At 38.6% G+C, this 27,395-nt stretch overlaps 1 protein-coding gene across 3 annotated transcripts; it reads left to right on the plus strand.

Moving 5' to 3' along the window:
- Nucleotides 1-4,027: 4,027 nt before the first annotated feature.
- On the plus strand, nt 4,028-27,395 carry LOC139122411 (caprin-1-like). Of its 3 annotated transcripts, XM_070687817.1 has the most exons (9): nt 4,028-4,228; nt 9,566-9,715; nt 11,515-11,768; nt 13,047-13,129; nt 13,531-13,635; nt 14,271-14,347; nt 18,978-19,171; nt 19,397-19,495; nt 20,238-20,409. In XM_070687817.1, the coding sequence occupies exons 1-7, from the start codon at nt 4,112-4,114 to the stop codon at nt 19,116-19,118; spliced, it is 927 nt and encodes a 308-aa protein (XP_070543918.1). In that variant the 5' UTR covers nt 4,028-4,111; the 3' UTR covers nt 19,119-19,171; nt 19,397-19,495; nt 20,238-20,409. The 3 variants fall into 3 exon arrangements, with proteins under 3 accessions (XP_070543918.1, XP_070543997.1, XP_070544088.1); XM_070687896.1 differs by lacking the exons at nt 4,028-4,228; nt 9,566-9,715; nt 11,515-11,768; ... (1 more) ...; nt 13,531-13,635; nt 14,271-14,347 and adding exons at nt 20,992-21,408; nt 22,249-22,440; nt 23,190-23,336; nt 23,637-27,395 and having other exon boundaries at nt 18,983-19,171; nt 20,238-20,568; XM_070687987.1 differs by lacking the exons at nt 4,028-4,228; nt 9,566-9,715; nt 11,515-11,768; ... (2 more) ...; nt 14,271-14,347; nt 18,978-19,171 and adding exons at nt 20,992-21,408; nt 22,249-22,413; nt 23,190-23,336; nt 23,637-27,395 and having other exon boundaries at nt 19,391-19,495; nt 20,238-20,568.

Raw genomic sequence — 27,395 nt, forward strand, 5'->3', positions numbered from 1 at the left:
ACCAGGAAATGTTTTGTAGCCACAATCCTCATGATTGGCAAGATGGTGGGTTGCTGTCGAAACGTGACCCGCTAAATTCTCCTTTCCTGTGGTTTGCTAAATCTAGACATGGCCTTATTTCACAATTTTGTAAAGATATCAGTTCATTTCATATTCCGTCAAACCAGGCAACGGCAGCTTTTACTATGATTATTCGGTACCATCTGGTATACATCCAGGCGCGCAGGCGAGAGGGCGGTACCTGTGCATTCCAGGTGCAGCAAATGGTAAATTCGGACAATTTTACAAAACCATCACAAAACATGTTCCGAAGGCTTATATACTAATTTTACATATTTTTGACCTTGACCTTAAAACTTTGGGGGAGCTGTTCACAACACATGCACGTGGAGTGTTCAGTTTACAATAACGTATATACGCTACTTGGCAATTCCGAGCACTTGTGGTTCCTAACTGCCTTCCCAAAAGCATACGGGAAAATATGCCCCCGCTGAATTATGATGCCCACTGTCCTCGAAGTATCAACCTCCCCACTGCCCTTTCCCCACCACTGAAAGTTCTCGCTAGATGTACTTATTCCCACATATGTACATTTCATTTTGCACCAATTTATATCTATCACCCTATGTGTGCTCATCAATCGCCAACGTACTCTATACCGGTCGTAGGGGGTCCCTGTCAACCTTTTTGCATAGTTCAAACGACCCCCTCCCTTTAATCTCCCCAGGAGTTCTATCAACCACGGCATTCCCCTCCCTCTAGCCTACATATTTTCCGGTATCGACTGCTAGGAATTTTCACCCCGTCCGCTCACCGGTAAAAACTGAAATTTGTTCCCCTCCCATGTAAAAGTTGACTTTTTCTCTCCCCCCCACGATTAGTTTTTCAATTTGCGCGTAGCTGAAAATTGGCGCACGAACACATTTTTGCACAGACAGCCTCGTTGGCTGTCTACATCCCAGACAGGCAGTCGCTTCAAGTTGTCGAGAACATCCAATACTGCCGCGTATGCGCATGCGTAGTACTCAGACACGAGTCTCAGCAGTGAACCGCAGATGGCCACGTAGTATACCATGGTCATCCTATAACATCTAGGTGATTCTACCTAAATCTTTGTAAATAAGATATGATAGAGTTAACAAAACGTGGATCACTTTTTAGTCAGTTGGTTTGAAAGTTATGTGCAAATACCTAAAAACATACAATAAAAATGCATTGAAAAAAAGGCTGTCCCTGGAGGCTTTTGAGCCGAAACACAATTATTTCAGGCTAATGCTAAAACGGCTCCAATGTGTTATTTCATTTCATGTGACACGAGTAAACCTGTTTCTATATAGCTGCTATAACTAGCCCTGGGTAGGACAGTCTGGACTGTGCACTGGCTCAAGTTGTATGTGATGACTTTGAACCGTAAACATATAAAACACGCAAGAGGCCATCGCAATGCACGACACAAATGATAAAATTCAATGCAGTTAGTGTCCCTGATGGTGCTGGAGCTCCGAAAATATCTATGCAGCGATGCTTTCCTGGCCTTGCAAGACCCGCTGCGAAAATCAAAGCAGAATTATCAGTAAACTTAATTACCAGTATGCAGAAAATTATTTAAAACCTTCAAAATAACTTTTAGCTATCCATTCGGTTTAGTAGGGGTGTTGGAATAGCGTTTGGCCAAAAATGAATTGTATGCAAACATCCCGTGGCTGGTTTGTATAAACAAACGAACGAACGGTACAAAAGTTCAATTATGCTGTCGAGCGTTGCTGTTGAATTAGACTTGGTTCAAGTCGGTGAATTTCTAAAAATAAAATCATTTGCAGTAGTTTCTCATATGTCTCTCCTTTTTTCATACAACCTATTTGGAATTTGGCAGCCCAGGCCAGGTTTTCCTAGCGATTGAACGCGTTACCTTTGAGTCTGCGCAGTCGTGAGTTAGTTTCCGCCGGGGAGAAACTCCCCTGTTAGCGTTCCCCACTCATCGCGTTCACCCTCATGCGTTTCACATGAAAACAGATCTAGAACACAAATCATCGCGTTTAACCCACTCAAACGTTCAAAGATCACAGACTTGAACCAAGTCTACTGTCGAATGTATACACGCAATCTACTGGGAGACATAGATAATGTGACTTCTCTCTTTCGTGCATTTGCTCGAAAGTATACAGTTGATATTTCGGGTAAGCTCCATTCTCATTCAGAGAAAGCTCAGAACACTAAAACTTAGTTTGCACATAGATCCTCGAGGATCTATGGTTTGCATCATATGTAGGCCCTAAAGTATGATTTGATTTTTCTTCTCAACCAAAGACAATTTGTAAAATTAGTTCCTTGAGTAAAAGTATCATACCGTTTACTTTCAACAAGACTATATCCACCGAAAAAACACACACATAACTTACAGACTAGTAAGCTTATATATACGATTCAAACTAACATACTTTGTAACCTAGGCTACGGAACCGAACAGGCAAGGCCAGCTAGGCATGGAGCGAGAATTTGATGATGATACAAAACCAGGTACTTGAGTTACTAATTGCGCCACTGATGTCAAGAAGCTTGACATCCATTTTTCTGAAAAAATAAGTGATTAAAACAGAAGGATTGGGTACATATCGGCACTCTCCCGTATATGTTGCAAGGTGGCGGCACTCTCAGGAAAAAAGAGGACCCGATGCGTGCCCGGGGATGCGTGTTCCCAAAATCTCGGAAAAGGGAGAGATTTTTGTTCATCATCTAGGTCCATGAAAGGGGTAATGTGCAAATGCTCATCCGCCAAAGGATTAGAATACTTCATCTGAAATCTGATAAATAATTTTCTAACATTTACAGCCGTACCAGCACTAGAAAATGGGAGTTTTTTTTGAGGACGGCGTCATGTATACTCTTTCCTCAAAAGTTATCATGGTGCACCCTACATCGATGTCGCAAGACAGTCTACTCTATGGGTGTAACTGTATTAGCAATTATCTTATCCACTACTTAGTTTTATAAATTAGTGAGTATTTTCTTTTCTTTCTCCTACATTTCTTATAGGAAAGGTGCCTTTTTTGTTGAAAAATCCCAGATAAGAGGTGTTTCGAAATTTTGCTGAACAAGTATGGGAGCTTATAGCCAGCCCTTCGGAATTCCTGTGAGTGCTCCCACTATGTAAGGAAGACCGGTACCTTTACGTAGGTGTTGTCGACACTGACGCGATGACGTTTGATTCATGAGATAGCAATTTCGCGTATTCATCAAGCCGTATCATATTTAGTATACGGCATTAGGCCTACTGTATTAAAGGTCTCTTATACTACCGAAGGACAATTTATTTGAACTTCGAATTTAACTCGTGGCGCGCCTGCCTCTGAGTCAGTAAAGTGCTGTCAGCATGACGAGTTTGAGAGTATTCATTCAAATATGTCTATTGCAAGTAAATCATACACACACCATCCCGCTATCATTTAAGCTTATAGGCCATGATGTTTGCATGCAATTTTATCAGACTTTATCTGAAGGTAAGCTTAGTAGGCCCTAAGCCTTATATTTTGACAGGTGAAAAATGAAGGAAATTAAACAGAATTTCACCTGAAAAAAAGAAGATAAACAGAAAAATGGAAAAGAAAGGAAATGAAACGGTGTGGAAAATAAAAACGACAGTATCGAATTTTGAAGTTGATGTCCATTTGGATCATGGACCAGAGATGACAAAACTCGATGAACGGAGTCAACTATAGCAACTGTCCACGTCGGTGGTGTGTGAACTCGTCCCACTCAGTCATTCAGCAGTGATCAGATTGGCGCGACGCATGTCACAACCTTGACTAGGAAATGACGTCATTGCAAACTGACCACCTCATGTCTCCCATCTTCTCAGAGGACCTATCGTACCTCCATCCTATTGTGTCATTGGACAAAATTCACCCATGTTCATGAATAAAATGATCATAAGACACAATACGGGAAAGAATTCTGGAGAAAAAACGTCCTATAGGAGAACCTACTGTTATTTTACGCCAGGGTTCGTACTAGGCATGATGGGTAATTATACTGTCTCTGGGTATGAGGTAGCATTAAAGGACAACACGTGAATCATTTTTTCAGTTGTTCGTTTTCCTATTTTACCCAAATCATGCCTTCTGCTTCGTCGAAACAAGCCTCTCAAACCTCCAGCACGGAGGGGACTGACGCCATGCGCCAGTCTCTTGCCGTAATTGAGAAGAAAATCCGTAACCTGGAGAAGCGAAAGGTGATGTATAAGTCATATTGTCGAGCGCAGAAGGGTAATAGTTGGGGGAAAAATATGCCGGGTTGTGAGCATTTCCATAGAAGGAAGTCTGCGTCACTGTCGCACCATGTGCCAGTGGGTCTGTGTTGTTAGGGAGGTTTAAGAGTATTTTGCGGTTTTAAATGTACAGAAAAGCTAGTGAAATCTTAAAAGTGGACGATACGGCAGAAATAATTTCATTGTTAGGAGCTAACTGGGAACGTGAGTGAAAAAAGTCATGACCGTTCGCAAGGTCGAGGAAAATAGGGAATCCAACATGGCCGCCAAATGTGGCATGGCCAACTTGCCTCATGCAAGGCTTCATGTTCTGGAGACCATTCAACGAAGCACGGGCGACCGAAAGGCGTCGTTTGGTTGTTTGAATTTTCACTTATTTCCAGACAGTAGCGCAATGATTAATAAATTACGTGCCCGCCAAACATCACAGACTGGCCCACTCAAAGTCTCTATCGACAATCGTGAACATTCGATTTCTGTAATCACAGCATCATAAAGATCGACTGAGAACCGAACCGGGCCTGCCAGCCTGGGGAAGTTTTTAAGGGTGGGCGAGGCGTGTTGTGAAACAAGCGATTGAATAGAATGCGTGTATAAGGCAGAAACCTCCCTCCCTAGAATTCATCTACCGACTGTTTGTTGTGAACATGTATGCGTCGCGCAACTGTTCAATATATTTGTCGTTGTCATCGATAAAACACATTCTTTCGCCACTCCCTTGTATCGCGAACATTGGTAATACAAGCAAGTACAGAAGATAATTCTGTCTGAAAGATGTGTCAAGCTTATATTTCTACCCAAGTACGATGGCATCTCTTAAAATACGGAGAATTACAAGAATAAGCGCATAATGTTGCGTTGTATTTCCTTTGTTACCAAGACAAAATGCCACATCAATTTCTCACGGAGAGAATGAAATATAAATGACCCCTTTCTTTTGGTTGTTTGACGTGTCCAGTCTTGCTGGCTTTGCTTAAAAAGGTAAAAATTTTCTGTGAAATGATAGGTTCCTTCCTACCTGCTTGGTTGACAGAGGCACATTACATTGACCTTGTGTGAAGGTCACAGAGAGTTTATGTAGAGTTGCTCATTGAAATCATGGCTATAAGGCAATGGACCATTACAAATGTCATGGTCAGTCAGACACATGGAGTTCCATGTATATTGTCATTGTGATACAAATACAAAATGTGGGTCAACTCTGGTTGTTAGTGTTCCAATCTAAGTGCATTTGTATTACTGTAATTGTATTTGTCCGTCACTCATTAAACCATAGTGTTCTGCCTACGAGACAATGATTTTTGAGAAAAGAAGTGGCTTGATTGTGATTTAGGAGAATTCATAGTTGGAATTCTACCTGGTGTTGTGGCCACTAGACTGGAGTGATGTTAGCTCTGCATGGCAGGGCTGTGTGTTACCGGCGTTACACGGCCTCCCACCACAGCCCTGCAGACTGATATAGAAAGAACCGCTGGTCCACCTGCAGAAACACGGCGGGCAATTTATCCGCCGAAAACAGCCGATTTTGAATCCAAAACTTGCATTGATCTTCCTTTTTGAGCACACCCACCCTCCTGGGTACACGATGTGCCCAGCCGCGCTTGTAAACTTACGCAAAGCCTACTTTTGTGTCTCTATGCGAGGGAAGCATTCGTAACCGCCGCCATTGTTAATGTCATTCAACCCATGAGCACTCGGGCGAAAACCAGCCTTGCTAACAAAAGAGCATCGCGCGATATAGAGCTTCTAAAGTCGACGTTCTGAGAGGAGTGGAACAAGAGAAAATTGTGAAATATATAAAATCCTGAAGAGAAAAAAAGAAAATTATTTTATCAACAGAAAATGATCATCGTAGATTGTACATAGCTGAGTGGTGGTTAGAAATGATATTTATTACAGTGTGCAACATCGCGATGCTCTTTTGTTAGCAAGGCTGGTTTTCGCCCGAGTGCTCATGGGTTGAATGACATTAACAATGGCGGCGGTTACGAATGCTTCCCTCGCATAGAGACACAAAAGTAGACTTTGCGTAAGTTTACAAGCGCGGCTGGGCACATCGTGTACCCAGGCGAGGTGGGTGTGCTCAAAAACGAAGATCAATGCAAGTTTTGGATTCAAAATCGGCTGTTTTCGGCGGATAAACTGCCCGCCGTGTTTCTGCAGGTGGACCAGCGGTTCTTTCTATATCAGTCTGCAGGGCTGTGGTGGGAGGCCGTGTAACGCCGGTAACACACAGCCCTGCCATGCAGAGCTACAGTGATGTGCAATCTACAGTGTTACATGTAGCATTGACAGTGAATTGAGAAATTTATGTGAAAAACTATATGTGGAGTGAAAACTGGAAAGGCTTTTGTAGATTTCTAAATGCTTGTATTGTAAGCATTACAGAACCTCGATATAGCTTGTCTGAAAGCAGTGGGAAAACCAAAACATAGCTTTGAATTGTCGTTATAGCATATTTCTTCTACTGCACTTGTAAGTAGGAAAGCATTTACTTCAAACTGTTATAGAAGACCTAGCTGGAAATCTTGATTGCATAGAGATTTCTTCCTGATCGAAATAATGGACTGGCTTTCAAAAAATCTTATGATGTAGCTACTATCTTTTGGTACTTAAAAATTTAATCTCTCACATCAAGAACTGAAATCACTTCACTTTGAAGCAGCAGGAATCCCATGGTGGAAAATATTTCATTGTTTCAAAATAAGCACGTCTAGTCTTCAACATTTTATTTTTGCCATTTTTACTTGCAATAAGTTGGATATTGACATACACATTTTCACAACTACTGACAGGAGATACAGAATATATGCAAGAAAGAGTAAATTAAGCAGTAAATCATGAAAATAACTTTTTCAAGATAACTATAGTAGCACAAATGAGTAGCCGATGACAATGTCTTGATTCCTACTGGACATCGTATATGAACAAAATTCTGCACTTGACAGTTGTTCAGTTTAGAAACTTTATTCATTATTTTACCATTGACATGGGCAAAGTTTCTGTGTTATTTGAGACTTTTTTCACAGGCTTTTTAACCCTTTCACCACCATGGTTTGTCCCAACTCCATTGTTTTCTATGGTAAAGTTGGACCTGTATACAGGGAACTGGGGGTGAAAGGGTTAAATGTAGCTGTCATTTGTGTGTCTGTCTGTCACATGGAGCCAACATTCATGTGTTTAATATGAGTGTGAACAGATAAGTCATTCTGGTGTTGAGATAGCTTTGCTACTTCTGGTAAATCCATCGTCAAAGCTCCTTTTACAGAGAAAGTATTATGAAATTTTTGTCACCGTTTGAAGAATTTGCTGTGACATCGGTATGAAATGAATGAGTTGCCATTGCAGATTAATATCATTATGGTAGTGAAGTGAAATGTCATGGAAATAATATTTGATATTCTTTTGCTTGCGAAAATTGGTGAAAGTTTATTATTCACCCACATTTTCAGGTTACAGTGTTGTATTGGTGAAAATATTGTCATAGGATCATAGCTGCACCATAAGACTCCAAATATGAACGGAATCTGAATGTCTTGACAGAGCATCTTGTGTCTTGTAGATTGGTGGTGCACTATTTGCATGATTACATTTTAACACCCAACAAACTTTTAAAACATGTAGTGTCCTACTAGGACTAGTAGGAGATTCAGTGAAATATGTAGACATAGTAGAGTTTAGAAAGGAACAAAATGTATAATTTTATGTATACTGTATTTTGAGTTGTAGGCACATTTATGGACCAACTGTACAACATATGAACTCTGATATGCTGTGTATTGAGCCACATGCAACAGGAATTGTGACGCCATCATAATTTTCATCAAACTAACTCTGTTTTGTTCAGTGCTCACAGTGTATCTCAAACAAGCAAACATAAAGACAGCATTAATTTAAATTGATTTTATCGCCATAAAATTTCTTGTACAAATAATGTAAAGGAGTGGTCTATTTGCAGGGTTCTCCATATTTGAATAAATATTTAATTGAAATATACATGTTATGTAGTGAAGGGAACTGCTCAAGCAAATAATCCAGAATTTCCTATTCATGATTGTCAGTAACTATAATGCGTATTATGTGTGAAAGACTCGCATTATAAATGCTTGTTTTATCTTGGGAAATGCATTGTGTGGAAATGAAAAATGACATCACTTTCATTGTGGAAAAACAGACCATGTGGATAACTGATGCTGATCTAGAAACAGCTGGTCAAAATAGTACACAAAATTATTTCACACAAGTATTTCAGTTGTAAACAGTGTTCTCCCCAGAGCTATTATAGAGTGGTGGCCGCCACTCTATAATTTTTGGTAAACAATAGAAACTCATTACCATAACAATTACATTTATTGTTATGCAAATTAGCCGCCACTCTATCAGAAAATCCTGGGGAGATCACTGTGTAAATGATAGATAATGATAGTTTTATTATGAAAAACCTGGGCAGGGGGATTTCTCATGTATTTGTAGTGGTACTGTTACGATGTAACACTGTCATTTTAGTTAGTATCAAGGCATCTGATCCATTGGCAACATAATATCGCAAATTTTATCCCCTTTTATGTTGCTTTATTTGTCCTGCATTTTCAACCCATTTCAACTACCCCTCTTCTCCCTTTAACAGATATGTATACATTGTATGTATTACACACAATGACAACATAATTGCCAATAAGCCATGGATTTGCCCTTTACAAAAACTTGAATTAAAGTGCTCTCCACAATATTTTCTGTCTAATCAAACTGCAGAGTACCAGAATGGTGATTTTCAAAAAAGGTTGTATACTTGGGGGATTTTCAGAGCAGTAACCAATCCTGCAGTATCCTTCAGTTTGCCAGCCAATGAAATTAGACATTACAACCCATTTACAAACCGTGCAATTCCTGTACTAAATCTAGCTTTCATGTCAGACTCATGGGATGGACCAAATTATAAATGGTGAATGGGGTAAACACTGAAGTAGAAGAGGGGAAGCTACACTGTTAGTTCTTGTCTACATGTACCTTGGTATGTCAGTGATCCATGTATGTAGTTAAAGGGGCTGGTCATGTATCAGCAGTATCTGGACATCAACTGGCCAACTTGGTAAAGATTTCAATGGAAAACAAAGGGCTACATGTAGAACCATGTAAATACTGCATGTCAACAAGAATTCATGCAAGAACTGAGAACTGAACACTGCCCTTTAAATTCACTGTGAAATGCATTGTATATGTATACCTTGACAAATCAAAACAAATTGTACAGTGTGTTTATTAATTATTTGTTTAATTTTTGTGTATTTTTATTGTATACAGGGGAAGTTAGATGGTTACAAGAATATGGTTCAGGCAGGTGAAGAGTTGAACAAAGATCAACGCGACGCCATCGCCAAGTTTGATGAAGTTGTCAGTAATTTGGAGTTTGCCAAGGATCTGTTCAAACAGTTCCAGGTTATTCTTCAGGATGTAAGTACCTTATTCATATCAATTGTACTGTCTTGCAAAAATGTACTTGTCCTTTTATTTTGTTTCTTTTTTTTCATTGATAATTTAATGGGAATTTAAGGAGATGTTATGCTCTCAGTTCAACTGAAAACACTGTTAGTTTAGTTGAATGTTTCATACATACACAAGTACAATCCTGTACATAATTTTTATGCCCCAGCCGAGCCCGTGTATATTGGTTATTGTGAATACAAGACTCCAGCACGGTGTTGTGCCCTTAGCAAGGCACTTTACTCCTCATTACTGCATTGGGTAGTGGGTTATGGGAACATCTGTACCTCATCCTGTTATTGGCTTAGCCTGTTGGATGAGCAGTAAAATAGATAAAAAATAAAAAGACTTGCTTTATAGATGGATACAAAACTCCTGAAAATGGAAATTAAAATATTCTGTCACCAGACTATGTAGGTCTAGATAAGTAAAGATTTCGGCTCTAGAATAGTAGTGTATGTGTTTGTTTTCATAGTTGTTTGCTGCAAATGGTGGTGGTCAAAAATCTACTTTCTAGCACTGTTACTGAAAAGTCTTACTTTATTTTGTGGTACATTCAGTGGTATTTTACATCAATATATTTATAGACAAAAAAAGGCAAGATCATGTAGCCCTCCTCTGCAGTGAAGTAAAACTGTATTCCAAGACCAAGTTAGTTGTACAGGTATATAGTTCTAGGAACAAGCTGGTACTCAGAAGTCTGATGTTATGACTCAAATATGAGTGAGAATTTTTTCATGAATGTAATAATGACAATGGTAATATTTTTTCATGAATGTAATAATGACAATGGTAATATTGATGTTCATGATTGATTTTATCATGATGATGATGTTGATGTTGATAATGTTGACAGAGATGATGATGATGAGATGATGATGATGACAATGAAAATAACCTATGTTGGTGATGATATTGATGAGCTAGAAAAGTAATAATTTTTACCTGACAGAAGTGAAATACAGGAGTCGATGTATACATATATGTATTGCCATGTTGTAAATGCATGTAAGAACATACAAGTAAAGTAAGTAAGCTCTTAATAAATAGGAAAGTTGCGTCAGTATAGATTTGCTTAAGAATATCTATTTTCTAATAAATTCAAAGACAAGGGAAAATCTGTGCAAAGTGAAGTTTTGTGAAAAAATCACTCCATGACTATTTCGTTAATAATTGTATTTGTCAAGAACTCTTTTCTGAGGAGTTAGTGTAGTCTCTTCCTAGTGTCAGCAGAATTAGCAAATCTTTGATTATTTACAACTGAATTCATTCCCCCAGTCATTTATTGGCCAAAACTAACAAAATAGACATTAAATGCTTACAAAATTTGAACAGAATCATGTCTATTATTCCAGAGGTTTCCATACAGTTCTTTAACTTTCATTTCTCTGGGAAATTCCTGGAATATGACGCGGAGTCCTGGAAAATTGACAAGCCTTTGAAAATGTAAAAATGATTTGTCATAAATTGTAATTATAAAAAAGGACACTTGGAAAGTAGTATTTTGGACCTAAAAATGTCATTGAAAATTGCTCAAAAAGCCCTTCAAAGTCCTTGAATTTTACTTGACCTTGCATGAAGTCAGTGTCTTGAAAAGCATAGTCCATACAAAGCTAGGCTGTAGAAATTAGTCTTCAAATAGTGTGCTGTGTGTTTGGAAGATTTGTTCTCATTCAAAATTTAAACCACAGCAGGAGGACACTGACACCATAGACCAACCACCAGAATGATATGATATTTATTTAATTTACATGTTGACTCTACGACAGGGTTTAAAGCAGCAGAAGAAAGTTGCAAAGCGTGAACAGCTGCATCGACAAGAACATGAACAGAAGAGATTGAAGTCTGTGCTGGAACTACAGGACATGCTGGAACAGCTTGGTTCTGAGAATGTCAGAAAAGACTTCACTGAGGGCAGTCATGGAGCCATCACACTCACGCAGGAGGAACTCAAATATATTGATGAGTTCTACAAGTTGGTTTTACCAAGCAGAGAGACTGAGGAAGGAGAAGAGAAGGACAGGTAAGATGCTACACAGTTCAGTGACCTTGGCTCTCATTGACCTTGACTCTCATTGACCTTGACTTGAATGCAACTTGTGTAATTGTATCAATTGTAACAGTGAAGGTCAGTGAGAAGTGAAATGAAATAAATCATCTCTTTATGTGGAGACAATATTTCTTTCATGTACATTTCTCACAGTGTGTGTGTTGAATTTAGTGTAATTCTCATCCTACAAGGCCTGTTACTTACCCATCTGCTAAGTCAATATAAAGTGATATTGCACAACAACCCTGTTACTTTCCTATCTGCCAAGTCAATATAAAGTGATATATCACCACTCCCCATCTGCCAAGTCAGTGTAAAGTGATATTGCACAACAACCCTGTTACTTACCCATCTGCCAAGTCAGTATAAAGTGATATTGCACCAAAACCCACTCATATTTCCACCTACTTGGTATGTTATATCCATGTCATACAGTAAAAATTGTGTTTACAGTATTTCTGTTTTCAAGGGCTTTCTCATTTTCAAGTCTTTGTTAAAATGCAACATAGGGAACATGTTATATCTAACTGCTTTTAACCAAGTTGACTTTGTGGTGGTGACTTGTCAAATTGACAGGATAAGGGTTCAAGTTGTGACTGGGCTAGTGGAAGTCCAATGTGATTTGGTGTTCTACAGCTATCACTGATAATTTTATTTCAACGTTTTATTTCAAAAGTTCAGCATTAGCAGGGCCTGACCTCCCCTCCCCTTTTATCCATCATCAACCCACAATTTCCAGTGTTTATTTGGTATCAAAATATATAAACTTGTAGTAATACCTTTGTGAATTATTGTAATATTTTTAGATTGTATCTTATCTTAGCATGGACAAGGTTCAATTCCATACAACTTGACTATATGAAAACAGATTAGCATTATTAAATAATTTTTCTGCCTATTTCGAGGTCAATATAGTAACCTTAAAGTGTTACGTGGTTTTCAATTTGAAGAGCTAATTTGTACTTTAGCAATTACAGAGAGAATTTGTGACCAAATCCCCTGTGTCTCCAGACAGTCTCTTTTCACAAACAGTCTTTGCTTCCAGTATGTATACTTAATATGTACATATTATTTATAGTCTTCATAGCATTTTGCTTCAGCAGGGTTTTTTTTGTGAATTCACAACACCTTATAAAAGCCTCGATCCTTGTTTGTGAATTCACAACACCTAAAATCCTCAATCCTTGCCATAATTCAGTATTTGTGTACTAGTATAGCGTTAATGAGTGTTCTGATGTTGGCTTTTTTCAGTTTCTCAGAGAAGCAGAACAGTGCCAGTGAACATCTTATCAGCTTCTTGGATGCCAAGCCAAAGGATGTCTGCGGAACAACTTGTATCCTTAAAATCCAGGGAAATATGTAAATGATGGGGCAGGGTTAATTGGGGATTATGAATATTTAAAATTTAGTAAAGAGGTCTGAAGTTTACTTCTGTGTCATTGTTATTTGGATGGGGGTGGGTCTGAATATTTTAGAATCTAGTAAATGGTCTGAAATGTTCTTTAGTTTCATTTGTGTTACTTTGGCTTACAGCAAGACCAGTTTTGATAACTTAAGGTCTTTGACTCGTTAAACAACTTTGTTGTGCTGTTTTGTCATCATATACGTATGGATCATTGCCAAAATGGTGCTGGAGATACATGTTATGTTTGATTTTATGTTAGTCTGTCATAAATGGAAGTTATGTCTCATCAGCATGTATGAAAACCTAGTGTTTCCTTAATAAATCTAACAGACAAGGGTCTGAAGGACATTTTTGACCGTGTCATGGCTTGTGGTTACTTGGAAAACATCCCTTCCCATTCTGAGAACGGTGAAACAGAAGCTGAACCAGAAGAAGGTCAGTATTTGATTAAGATGTATAGGAATACACAATGGATATTGTATTTGAATTGGTAATACCAGGTATTTCAGCACATCATTCAAAAGGATAAGGAAATTTGTATTCCTACAGAACAAAAATAACTGTTTTCCTGCCAGACTGTATCACTGTCCCCATCTGTCAAGTCAGTAAAAAGTGGCATTGAGCCAAAACTGTATGTAGTGTTGTTCTTGACCAGTAAAACTGGGGGATGGCCAATTTACTGTAACATATATAATTTGCATATAATGTTCTGAAAATGTATTATTTTGTACATTTATTAACATATGATTAGATTGCTCACAAACTGGGTGTGCCACCCCTAACATCACCCCTGTGGAGGACCCTGCGTATGGATTTTCACCCACTTAGCTTGGTGTGTTTCAGCACTTATGGTCTGCAAAAATCATGTTCACAGTAGCTCTGTGTTCAAGGGCCTTCAAATGTTAATTATTTTATTATAATGCAACAAATGGGACACGTTATGCTTCACTGGTTTTAACGAACTTGACCTGATGGTGACACATGAACTTGACAGGATAAGGGATAATGAAAATATCATCAAAGTTTACAGTTATTTGCCCTTTAAATATAAATTACTGATTTATTTTCAGAAGTTGAAGAAACCAAGGAAACTGAGGAGTATGTTGTTGTGGAATCTGATGAGGTACCTCCAGCTGATGCTCCTGAGGTGTGTACATGTACTGATACTATCCAGTGTTTCCCTTGATGCAAAATCCTGCGTATTTTACGCAAAATTGTTCGGAAATACGCAAAAAAAATCATGACTGCGTAAACAAATACGCATTGAGAAATGCTGCCCAATGACAAGACGTACTTGGCCTGCAGTACATTGCCTCAACTTGGTTCAATGCAGGACAAAAATAGAACATATGCACCTGCTTGCAAGTGACATTTGTCATGATATTGCAATATTTTAGACTTTAGCAGACCGCAGCACTTTATGCAACATTGTATTTCATCATCACAAAACGTCATGTCAATCAGTTCTGTATAGACAATGGCACTACAGATGCAAAAAATTCGAGAATCAATCGAGTCTACATTGTTGGTAACACAATACAGTTAATGGTCATTACGTCGCATGTTATTTGGAAAGTGTTTACGGGTGACCATTTACAGCTTGAGCGGAGATACCCCTATTTGCATATTTATATTAGAATTTCGTTCAAATGGAAGTGATGAGGGCGCTGTTCTACTTGACCGTTAGTGTGATTTTTCCTGTTTTTTGGGGGGCAATTTCAGCCCATTTTTTCCCAACAAACGATGTCAGAGACGTTTCTATGGTCATATAAAGCAGTTAAGTTTGTGCCTATGAATTTTTATCAACTTCTACGGCTTACTTTTGGTGCTATGTGTGTATTGTCGATCTATGGCTCGCTAAACATAGGCCTACTTTTGAGCTGCCGCAACTACATGCACAGCTGATTCTTGTGAATATTTTTACATAGTTAGACAGTCTAATCACTATTTAAGCCCTCTAACTTAGTTTTATTCTTGTTCATGCCCTGCAAATCACTGCTTTGGCCTCGTAGGTCGTACACCGTCCCGCCATCAGAAGACAAGATGGCCGCTTAAAGTGAGGAACGTGTTGCACTCCGCTGACGCCTTGCTCACGTTTACAAATTGTTTAGGCCCAAAGATTGCACAATATCACATATTTTACTGTTGTCAATCCAACTTATGTTATATTTATATTTGATGCTTGGGTTACAATTTCGCGGTAGTCCTCGTAGGCATTGGCTACCAATATTCCATTGGGTAACCGGAGAAGTCGGGCAGTTGCGAACTCGGCCATCGCCAGCGCCGATGGTGCCGACCAACTCCATGAACTCGGCCAGTGCAGTGGGACTCGGCCAGGAGAAGTCTGCCACTCGCAACAAAGCAATATCATTGCATACGCATTCTCTTCACAGTTGAATATGCCAAACAATTTTAACTTTTTACTACCATAGTTTTTGTTATTTTGTCGGTTTAATACTACCGGGTACTACGAACATTCAGAAAACAACTCAAAGTCGAAGAGCTCCCACGTCCACCCTGCAAAACATGTACGGTCTGCCTCCGTGTTTCTGCAGATCGCGCGCGTACCGTATTAAAGTTCAGGCAAACATTATGCCATTTCTTCAGTAAAATTCATGGCTTGATGACTCTTAACTAAGTTGCTTCGCCATCTCCTATGACTTTTTAACGAACTTCAAGTGTAACTATGACGAAGACTGCAAAACTCGCTACCACGATCGCGATACACCGCCATCTTTAATTTTACCCAATGTGTGTATATCATACGTGCGTTGAACTGTGATCTGTGAAGTTTGCAAACATTACGCTTATCTTATGAATGACATTTAGATCGCTTTCGTATATAACTTAAGTGAGACTTCAAAAAAAGAAACACTAATATGGAGCATATATTCTAATAGGGTGCATACTGTACTGGCCGACTTCTCTTGTATTCGGTCATTGTCAACTGTCGGTGTCTGTCTGTTTGGAGTCGATGCAGGATGTGGTGGTCGGACATTCCCACGCCTGATTTACTGACCCCTCAGCCTTTCAAGATAATAATATCGTTGTAAGAGTGGATTTGAGTGACCGTGATTTGTCACAGTTTTCCTTTTCACTGGTAACGGGTAGTATATCACTGTTCAGTTACCATGTTTCAACTCGTCAATGTTGACTGAAGTCCGATAGCATAAAGGCGAGTTTCAGTGCCATAGCGTTGTACGCTGTACACGCGTACACTGGGCTGTACGATCGGCCTTGTACGGTAACACTAACAGCGCATACATGGCATCATGAAATCATGCCGCAAATATAGGCGCACTGTCAGAAATTCACGAAACTTGTCACAAGCGTTGTTCAATAGCAAGTGGTTTGACACAACAAGTATTATTTTTGTTCAAGACCTGTATCAGTGTGTTTCGGGTCACAGTCTAAAAATAGCACACAGCTGAGAGGTATAAACCATCATTGCAACGTACGAATTCAGTTGTCAATTATCATTAGTATTTATTTCTATCATGCATAGATACGATGAAATACTCTCAAAAGTGTACATTACCTCATAGCATGTTCAATTTCGCATTAAATAATCATATTTGTGAGCTTTCGAGCCCATTTTCACGACCAAGTCGCTCGAACGACGTGTATTCCGACATATTGCTTGTTTACATTCAGAACGAGGCTCTGCAGCCTATTGAATTATGCAAATTTCTATACGTCCGCTCAAGCTGTTAGACTCTGTTGGGTTGCATTCTTGAGAGGTCCCGCTGGACTTTGAACAGTATCTGCTTTTTGTTGGCCCTTTGAAAACACTAATTTCGTAGTCAGAAGGTATTTTCTTTGAACATGAACTCATTGGGCTGCTCAACGATCATATACGGGACATGCATCACGGCATGGCAAACGTTCAGCTACACCTTGAAGCCCCCCAGGTTGTTGTTTTTTGTTAATAGAGCATGCGCATTACAGGAAACCCCAAGTTCTACAGAAAAGACTGCCCAGCTCACTTCAGATACTGATTCCTACCGTACGCATTTTGAATACATTTTACGCAAATAAAAACTCAGTTGCGTAAAATCGTACGCAAGTTTTGAAATTGTAACGGAAACGCTGACTATCAGTGCTTTCTTTGATGTCTATGTCTTTGTACTGATACTATCAGTGCTTTCTTTGATGTCTATGTCTTTGTACTGATACTATCAGTGCTTTCTTTGATGTCTATGTCTTTGTACTGATACTATCAGTGCTTTCTTTGATGTCTATGTCTTTGTACTGATACTATCAGTGCTTTCTTTGATGTCTGTGTCTTTGTACTGATACTATCAGTGCTTTCTTTGATGTCTATGTCTTTGTACTGATACTATCAGTGCTTTCTTTGATGTCTGTGTCTTTGTACTGATACTATCAGTGCTTTCTTTGATGTCTATGTCTTTGTACTGATACTATCAGTGCTTTCTTTGATGTCTATGTCTTTGTTCTGATACTATCAGTGCTTTCTTTGATGTCTATGTCTTTGTACTGATACTATCAGTGCTTTCTTTGATGTCTATGTCTTTGTACTGATACTATCAGTGCTTTCTTTGATGTCTATGTCTCTGTACTGATACTATCAGTGCTTTCTTTGATGTCTATGTCTTTGTACTGATACTATCAGTGCTTTCTTTGATGTCTATGTCTTTGTACTGATACTATCAGTGCTTTCTTTGATGTCTATGTCTTTGTACTGATACTATCAGTGCTTTCTTTGATGTCTATGTCTTTGTACTGATACTATCAGTGCTTTCTTTGATGTCTATGTCTTTGTACTGATACTATCAGTGCTTTCTTTGATGTCGATGTCTTTGTACTGATACTATCAGTGCGTTCTTTGATGTCGATGTCTTTGTCAGTTTGTCAATCTAGCACTGTAGTACTAGTAATGACAATGTCAGCTATAGACACAGGTTGTAATAGCATATCTAACTTAGTCTTAATTCCACCAAAGGGTTACAGTTCATTTAATATACATGACAGTCTCTTTAATTTTTGACAAACAAAAAACATTCAACAAAATTTAACTAGGTGAGATAGGGATGAAGTTACAATGCAGTGGTTTAAGCATGGATTGCAATTTCTCATTTGACCTGATGAGTGGGGAGCCATTCGTTTAACCACCCTATTTTGGGGGGTGGGGGGGTATATGGTTTTTAGAAAATTGTTTGCATCAGACAGAGTGGTATTGGTATGAAAGCTGTATAGTTACAAAAATATCAATTTATTACTTCAGAGAACAATACATCATTAAACCAATTTTGTCTATCCGGTCACTAAATACTACAGATGCACAGCCTGGCTTGCTTGTTTTGCAATGTTATCTCAATGGTGATTGTCTGTGACAATAGCCAACCAGTTTATTGTGTTGGGTTTGTAAAGTCCTGATTGTTCACTAGACTCTCTCATGGCCCCTAGGTTGGCTACACAGCTAATCTGTCAAGTACACTTGATGTGTCCTCAATGGTTATGCTACTGTAAGCAAACCCATGGTTAATGCAAAGTGTTTGCTATGCCAGCTTGCTGAACCAGGTACTCTATGTTCAAAGTCAGAGCAGGAGAGTATTAAACAGCATAGCCAATTAAGAGTGTCTGTTTACCTGAGTGTTCAGTTGTCCCATTCTGTGTTGTAAATGCCAAAATAATGAAATGAGGAAAAATTTCTGGGGTATGTCTGTGAATGGGGAAAATAGCACAGACATGTCCATAATCGAATGATTCTTGAGTTGTTTTTAAAAGCTAACATTTACGATGAATTTATTGTTTAGATTACATCATCTTTACCACCTGCTGAGTTACCACCATCCACCACTGAAGAACCCACACTGCTTACTCAAGTAACGGCCCTCTCATGTCTGAGTCCATCCTACCAACCCACAAACCCCAAAGAGATGTCAATGAAGTGTTAGCCGCTGTCCAGGGAGATTTAACTTTATGCAGGAATCTATGATTGATTTTCAATGTAAGTTTGAACTGTAAGAAATCTAAATGTTCTCTGAGTATTGGCAGTGTATATAGGCAATGCTTTATTTGTGTCTGTACAGACATCATCATTTGGTTTGACATTGACGTGACAGTACTTCATCACATCCTTATAGTGGTTAGTAGGATTCCTTTGATTTGAAGTTGTCTAAATAACTCTGACAAATTTTATGTTGTCGTTAATTATAGTTTCTTTCTGTTGCAGCACCACACATGGACCCTGCAGTTGTAGCCGTAGCAACATCACAACCACTACTACCACCACAGCAGAGCACACAGACAGCAATACCACAGTCATCTCAAGGTAAGTTCAAAGTTCAAAGGGGAAATAAGGTCAAGAAGAACTTACCCAAGTGATTTGTTATCCAATATTAAACATATGCTGTACCGTAACTATTAACGTAACTGATAGAGTTGAAGTCACTCATTCACTGAATTTTCAGATATCCATGTACTATACCAAGGGTTACATCAGCCATGTTTACTCAATAGAGCACCTGCAGTACCATACAATATTAGTGGCGCACATGTTTTTTGTGGCTTAACAAGTCAAAAACTGATTGGCTTTTGTAAATTTAAGTGACCAAATTCCTTTGAAGGTACCTGCTGTCAAATTTCTTTCCCAAAATATGTTGACAGATCCACCAGGTAGATGGAGTTGACCTTCATCTAGAATGTGGTAAACACGTTTCACTGTAGTGTTGAAGAGTAGAGAGTAGATATGTCTTGATAGTTTGAAGTTGTAATAAAACACAATGTCTCTCTCAAGCCACTATGATAACATTCATGTACATGATGGTTCATCAGTAGTCAGTATTGTTAACCCAGTAGCCATGTATTCTTACATACATGAGTATGGATACTGTATTTTCATAAGCTGTCTGTCAAACAATGCAGTTGAAAATGGTAAGGGGGAATGTGATGACATGAATCTGCTAACAAACCACACTGCAATTGTAAAGTTTTCTTATAGTATTCGTCTGGAGTTAGTACCATCAGTTGAAATTTTACGTTAAAGTGCTTATGTTATGTTGCTTTCTTTACAGACCCTTCAACACATTCAACACTTGAACAGTTGTCACATCACACACCACTAGACCAGCTGACGCAGCAAACGACCAGCGCCTGGAATCAGTCATGAGATCATCAAATTTACCAAGCCAGACTCTCACACAGGAACAATACTCAAGCTCCACAACAGATCAGAGTTCATCACAGCAACATTCAAACTTAGGCGCAAGTCCAAGCCTCTCCACACCGTCAATGCTAGCACAACAGACATTAGTTCCAGCACAGACAGTCCCCTCAGTAGTACAGATAGCCAAACAATGTCAGCAGCTCACATGTCACAAACACTGCCCCCACAGTCCATGACAGGTTAGTTCCTTTGTTTATAGACTGGCCTGATGGTTAATTACCCCGAATGACAGGCTGTTTGTGCAATTTGATATAACTGAACACAATAAAGATAGCAGTCCATTCAAAACTAAGAACAGCTTTGCTAGTTGTGTTACAGTTCAGCCTTCAGATAAGAATGTATGTATGTGCAGGGCCTTGCCTGTCTTGAACAGTTTTATCATCAGAGAACATAGCCATGCTTCTGTGAATATTTAGTGAAACGTAATACTTTTAAAGCTATTGTATTCATATGCAGTGATTCCAAATGAAATGTTAATATGAAGGAAATTCCTGTCAAGAAACTGGTGTTTTGCATGCAATATGTTTATCCAGCTGGAGTTGAGAACACATACTGAATACAGTGTGTAAAGTTACTGACCAGCTTGCTGTTATGTTTTGCAGCTCCCAGTCAGTTAAGTGAATCAAATCAACTCCAAGACTCCTTGTCATCACAGTTATCATCAGTTCAAAACCCTTCAAGTATGAGTTCCACAGTCTCTGATCCAACTCAGAGCATGACACTCTCTCATGAACAGTCGCAACCACCCCAGGAACAAAGTCAGCCAGCGCCGGCAAAACCCAGCCAAATCAACGTCAACGCACCGCCATTTCAGTCTATGAACTACATGAGACAGCAGCAACAGCAGAGCTACATGCAACAGACGCCACAGGCACAGATTGTGACATCACAGCAACTTGAATTCACAGATCAAAGCATGCAACAGTCAGAAACTCAGTATTACTCACAGCCACCAACACTGCAAGACACACAGTCTGCACATGAAGCACAAATGTCAGTGCAGTCAGCTGAACCTCATGGTGAGGACAATGCTAATTATTTGATCTTTTCTATGTCAGTGTCTTTGTAGAGTCTGTGTGAAATGAGTGTTTCTGCTCAACACACAGTGTTCGATACTGTCTTCTGTCAGGGTTAAATTGCATTGTGAAATGATTAGAATATTTCACTGTGACATGTAGGGTTTTGACCATACCATGGTTGTGGGTAATCGCAGCCTCTCTCAGGTTACTGGTGTAAAATCCTCTTACATGTCAAGTATTTGGGATATAATTCATTACTTTATTGAAACACCCCAAGCATGGGTAATAGGTGCTTGTTCATATTACCAGAGTGCTTTATGCAAGTTTTTCTGTATACCTTTCACCCCCATTTCCCTGTCTAGAGGTCCAACTTTACCATAGAAAACAATGGATTGGTTCAAACCACAGTGGTGAAAGGGTCAAAAGAAAGCTATATATTAAATGTCTGTGTAAAACGTCCATGTAGGATATGCATTGTAGGCAGCGCATGTCGCAATTCTTAATTTTCCTGGCTGTATATCAGGAATTGTAAAAACTTAGTCTCAGTCTTTGTTAGAAATCTGCATGTCTTGTTGGATAGTAAGATTTGATGTTATGTGTATCCACATGATTCATGAATTATCAACATCTTTCTGAATGTGTTGAAAATGCAAGTGTTATTGAAATGAGTTGTCTCAAACGTGAAGACCATTCCTGTGTCATTTAGGGTAGTGTTTTACAGCTGTTTGTCTATTATAACACTGAAACCATAGAATATTTGCACGTGCTGAAATCCTATCACAGTTTGAGTCATGATGTGAAGATACCAGAGATTGACAGTAATTTTGTCTCCATTAACAGCTCCAGGAAGTTACCCACACCAACATCCAGGCATGGGTCAGCCTGGTGGATATCAAAGACCAACGTCGGCAGGTCGTGGAAATGGACGTGGTGGCCGTGGTTCACGTGGCGCCGGAGGAAGCACATACCGTGGCAGCAGTCGTCCTCCATTTAACACACGTAATGGTCGGTTTCCATCACCATCATATAGGGGTGAGATTGTATCGTATATTGTGACATGTGCCATCTAGTGGTTTGGGTGCTACTTTGGGTATTTTCACTGTCATTTGTGTTGTGAAGTATGTTTTTGTCTCACTTCTTGGTGTTTTTTACACTCCAAATGCTTGAAATTCCAGTGTTGATCTTATCCACATGACTATCACTAAAATCACATGGCACTTGACAGTAGGTAGTATTTTGGAGGGAAGAAGGAATATGCTATGGTTGATGTCGTTACACTGCTTAATGTCTATCAAATTAGCTGGTATATAACTTATCAGCACAGCCTGTACAACTACAGATGTATCATCACTCATGACAAAAGTCTATTGACTTGAATGATGAACAATATGGAAATAGGCATTTTGATGTTATTAAAACTATGAGTAGTTGGTATTTGGAACAAAAAATATTGAAAAAGTGATCAGAAGTTACTACTATGTATATTTATTGCACTTTGGGTCCAAGGTAGTAAATATTTTAATGATGAGCTGCATTGACACTTAGGGTGTGTTCTGTTTCACAGGAAATCATTGCCTAAATATTAATACATGATAACATGGCTAATCTACTGTACTTGCAATGCCTGCTAAGTTTTCACAAGGTGCAGAACATACCACATACAGTGGTCAAATCTGGTGAAAGCACTGTCCATAGAAAGTCAGAGAACCAGTTTCAGTGATTTTCAAATAAAGTGACAAATGATAATGTCATCTAAAGTACTTGATTTGTCTGTATTACAGGAGGATATTCCTATCACCAACCCAGAGATTATCAATCCAACTATGTGCCACAGGACAGAGGCCAGTATGGAGCAGGGGCATTCTCGCAGAGTGGTTACAAAAGAGGTGGTGGTAGTGGAGCGCCCCCACGTGGTGGAGTACCAAGAGGTGAGTCACTCTTGCTGTTTTGTATTGGTTGCATGTAAAATTGTATCTCCTCCACTTTAGGGGGACACATTCCCTACTCTGTGCTTGCAAAGCTATGAGTATCTCATCCAAGGCTCAGTGTATCAGCAGATTAACATGAACTTTTGCTATTGTTTATGGACTAACACATTTGAATTGTCTGTCATTAAATAATATTTTTCGTGAGTGTCTTTTGATGCATTCCATATTTGATTTATTTGAAGTGTAAATGAATAATTTTTGGGTCGGATGTGATATTGAATCCAATTTTTTCCTCTGCAGGTCGCGGAACTGCTCCCCGTGGTGGAAACAACAGAGGGCGTGGTGGATTTGCCAAGCCAAACCAAACACCTGTAACTGCTTGAAAAGGACCGTATCAAGCAAGCATGAATATATTCCAATGACAACTTATGCAATGAATCTTGACCATGGAAAAATGAATATGGAAAAGTTACAAAGTGCAATCAATGGACCTCTGTCTGTCAATCAGTGATTTCAGACAAGTTTACCCTCTTGCTGGAGTGGATTGTTCCATTTTGAACAGTTGGGATATTCCATTAACTATAAAAAGGGGGTTTGTTTTGGAGAGGTGGACTGAAATTCCAGAAGGCATGGTGTTTCATACCAGCATTGAGTAGACAAAGTAACATTATTTGCACTGATAAGTGTGGATATTTTCCTGCATGTAGCAGACTTTAACAGAGAGAGCTAAAAATGACCTGTGTTAGTGAAAGTTGATCTTTCCTGTTAACTCTTTCATGTTTACCTGCCTATTATATCACTACAGCCCTTCAAATAAAATTTCATTTCATGATATTAAATTGCCATCATTTCTACTTGATTGGTATTCCCTCTACTTAAAGCTTTTTTCATTGTTACAAGGGTGCACTCATAGCAACATTGTATTATAGTGCTTACAGAATATTCATGTGGCAATTTGTAATTCCTCAGTTATTGCTCCACAGATGTGACACAGTGAGAGGAGAGACAAGTGAATTACCAGTGCCCCTTAACTTATTATGTTGTCAGCCAATCTCGTTTCAAGAAAAAATTCACTGAACAATGAAAACAAGCAAGGATTTGATGGTGAATGCCATAGTGATTTTTATAAAACTGCTACTTTTTAGGACTTGATGTTTATCAATTAGATCAAGATTGAATTAGTTCAAGATTGGCCTAATTACATGATATCATGTTTCCTGTTTATTTCCACCATTGGTGTAAACAAAAAATAATTTTATTTGATGGGCTGTATGTTTTGTGATGGCATTGTCCTCTAAAACTTCTTGATAGTATAACAACTTTCCAACTCTCTCTGGATGTATGAATACTTCTTTTATACTTGCACTCAGTGTACCTTGCACCCTATATCCCACACTGTTTTAGAATTGTCCAATGGGTAACAAATGAAATCGGACAATTCCAATTCAGGGAGTGGGGGAACTTTACTGACATCAGGACCAAAGTGCAAGATGTGTGTACAAAACCTTGTATTATGCAAAAAACCATGTTACTGTAGAGAAACAATTGGTGTCCAGATAACCCTCTACTCCAATAGATAACACAGTTTATGGGATAATGTTATCTTATATTTAATTGCCCTCTTTACACATACACATTCATTGGGTGATATAAACTGAACAATGTGCTGTAGATTTTTTTTTTGCAAATTTGATTTTTGTCTCTATTTTTATAATTATTCTCATTGTTGTATTTTCTTTTTCCAAATTGAAGACAAAATGTGTTTAGATAGGAAAGTATAGATTTAATCTAGCATTGCTATCAAAGGCTGAGTTTGCAATACTGCTAAAGACACATTCTAACCTGTGCCTTCAATGTGCACCAGGTTTATTTAACTGTTACGGCTTTACCACTAGATAAAAATTGAGTGACGGTATATAAAGACATTTTCTTTTCTACCTAAACAGCATTCAGTGCCATTAGGAAACCTACTACATCTGTCTGCTAGTCCATCATCAACCATTAACATTCATAGATATGAACATTGGGTATGATACTACAAACACTATGTGACCTGCAATGACACTTAACTTCATTGGCTGTATGAGCAATTTGACCTACTTCATTAGGGCATTTGTTTTATGAAATAACATGATTTTAAATTACAACATAAAGTGGATGTGCAGTAGTGGAAGTTCTAGACTTGTAGATATCAGTCTTGTGTTTACATTTGCAAAACAACTCAAGAAACATTTGATGCACAATGTAAAACTGAGACATAACATACCAGGTGCTATGTACAGCCAACAACTGTGTGGTATCTTCCATATGCAGCTTCAACAAGACAATTGTCATATGGTATACTTAGTGTAGACTAGTAAAGAACAGAGATCAAAGATGGACAATAATAGTGAATTATACACCTTGCATGTAAAACAGCTACTTGAATTATTTATTAGGTAAGATTGTTTTCAGATCAAGCTGTACTTCAGAGATAACCTTGTATTCCTTGCTGTTTAATTGATTTGCTTTCAGTGTTAATTTTTGTGACAAGCACCCATTCTCTGTTAATTTGTACCCGTTGTTGGTCAAAGGGTAGGGCTTTAATATGAAAAAATAATCTCAGATTATACCAGAGCAATACTACAACACACATGTGTTACTTTAGACTTGTACAGTGTCAGAAAAAACTACAAACTGATGAGCAACAAGAGATGGGCATGGCTGTGTAGATTTGAGTGTTCCTTTTAAAGATATAGCCATTTTCTCTGAAATCTGTGTCATTGCATGCAATAGAGTCAAATGCTTGTGACAAGAAAGCAGCAGACCTTTTATATTTCAATGTCAGTGTTATTGTCTCTTGGATACCTCGCTTGGCCTTTGACTCACTTTCTCTCATCCAAGAGAATTTGCTGTAGAAACTTGGAATGATCTTAGTGTAAGGCAAAGGGGTGGGTAGTGGGAGAGGTAGTCCCTCATTTGTGTGTAGCTGAGGAGATATGAAAAGCCAGTCTGGAGTTTTGTGCCATGTGAGGTATCTTGAGTAGAAAGAGCCTTGAATACTTGGCAAAGAGAATAGTTTCACTTTATGGACTACCACTATGTTGACATTTTTTGTAAACTATCGCCTCAATGTTAACCATTGGCAGTGTGCTGTGTGGACTAGATACCAACTGATTTTTTTTCTCTTCACCTAATTTTGTTTTCCCAGTGTGCAAAAAGTACCCTATTATGTGAAAAGCATTACGGTTTTGAAGCAGCAACTGGCTATCTTGTGAATTGTCAACACTGTTAACAAAATAGCCAGGCTTCAAGACATACCCCTTGGAGTTCAGAATTTATTTTGTAAAATGCAAACTTCAAAAAAAGAGCAAAGACACGATTGGAAAGTTTACAGTGGTAGTTTTAACTGTTTGATCTGACTTGCTGTGAGCTATTAACATCAGATGCTTAGCTATCTGAATGATCAAATTACTTTTGTAACTGTAAACTTCAAAGGCAAAAAAACATACAAAAAGACAAAAAAACACTAACAAGATCTTAAATTAAAAAAACCAAATCTATGTTCCATCTAGATTTGTGAAGGAAAAAAGCTTAAAGATATCGAACAGGTTTAGAGTGTATTTCGACGAAGCAGAATTGGGTAATAGGGGCATATGTGATGCCCCTTTGAATGATGAATGGGTTGATCAGTGGGGAGGGGTGGGTTGGGGGGGGGGGGGAGGTAGTTACATAATCTATTCTATGTATTTAGGGAAGTAGTTACGTCTCTGTGAAATGGACATTAATATAAATTAGAAGTGATGATGTGTTTAAATCAGAGATAACGTTGCTTGGTACTACAAACTGATGTTATGTGAAGAAGAAAATAAAAAATTACTGTACTTGATATAGCAAACTATTGCTGTCATGACATTGTGATTCAGTCTTGACATGTAAATCATTCCTTTATCCAACCCTGTTTGTGATATAAGCTGAACCGGTTTGAAAGAAGATGGGTGATCGCACCTGATTTCTAGGGGTGGCTCATCTGCCTTCCTTCTTTGTATACATTTCCATTAAAAGTTTTTGCCACCTTTA

This window comes from Ptychodera flava, chromosome 1, assembly GCF_041260155.1.
Source record: "Ptychodera flava strain L36383 chromosome 1, AS_Pfla_20210202, whole genome shotgun sequence".
NCBI lineage: Eukaryota > Metazoa > Hemichordata > Enteropneusta > Ptychoderidae > Ptychodera > Ptychodera flava.

Excerpts from the sequence above, each read along its gene's own strand:
- LOC139122411 (XM_070687817.1), top strand. The coding sequence starts at position 4,112 with ATGCCTTCTGCTTCGTCGAAACAAGCCTCTCAAACCTCCAGCACGGAG. Across the intron at positions 4,229-9,565 it reads GTAACCTGGAGAAGCGAAAG|GGGAAGTTAGATGGTTACAA; the intron begins GTGATGTATAAG and ends TATTGTATACAG. Across the intron at positions 11,769-13,046 it reads GAAGGAGAAGAGAAGGACAG|TTTCTCAGAGAAGCAGAACA; the intron begins GTAAGATGCTAC and ends GGCTTTTTTCAG.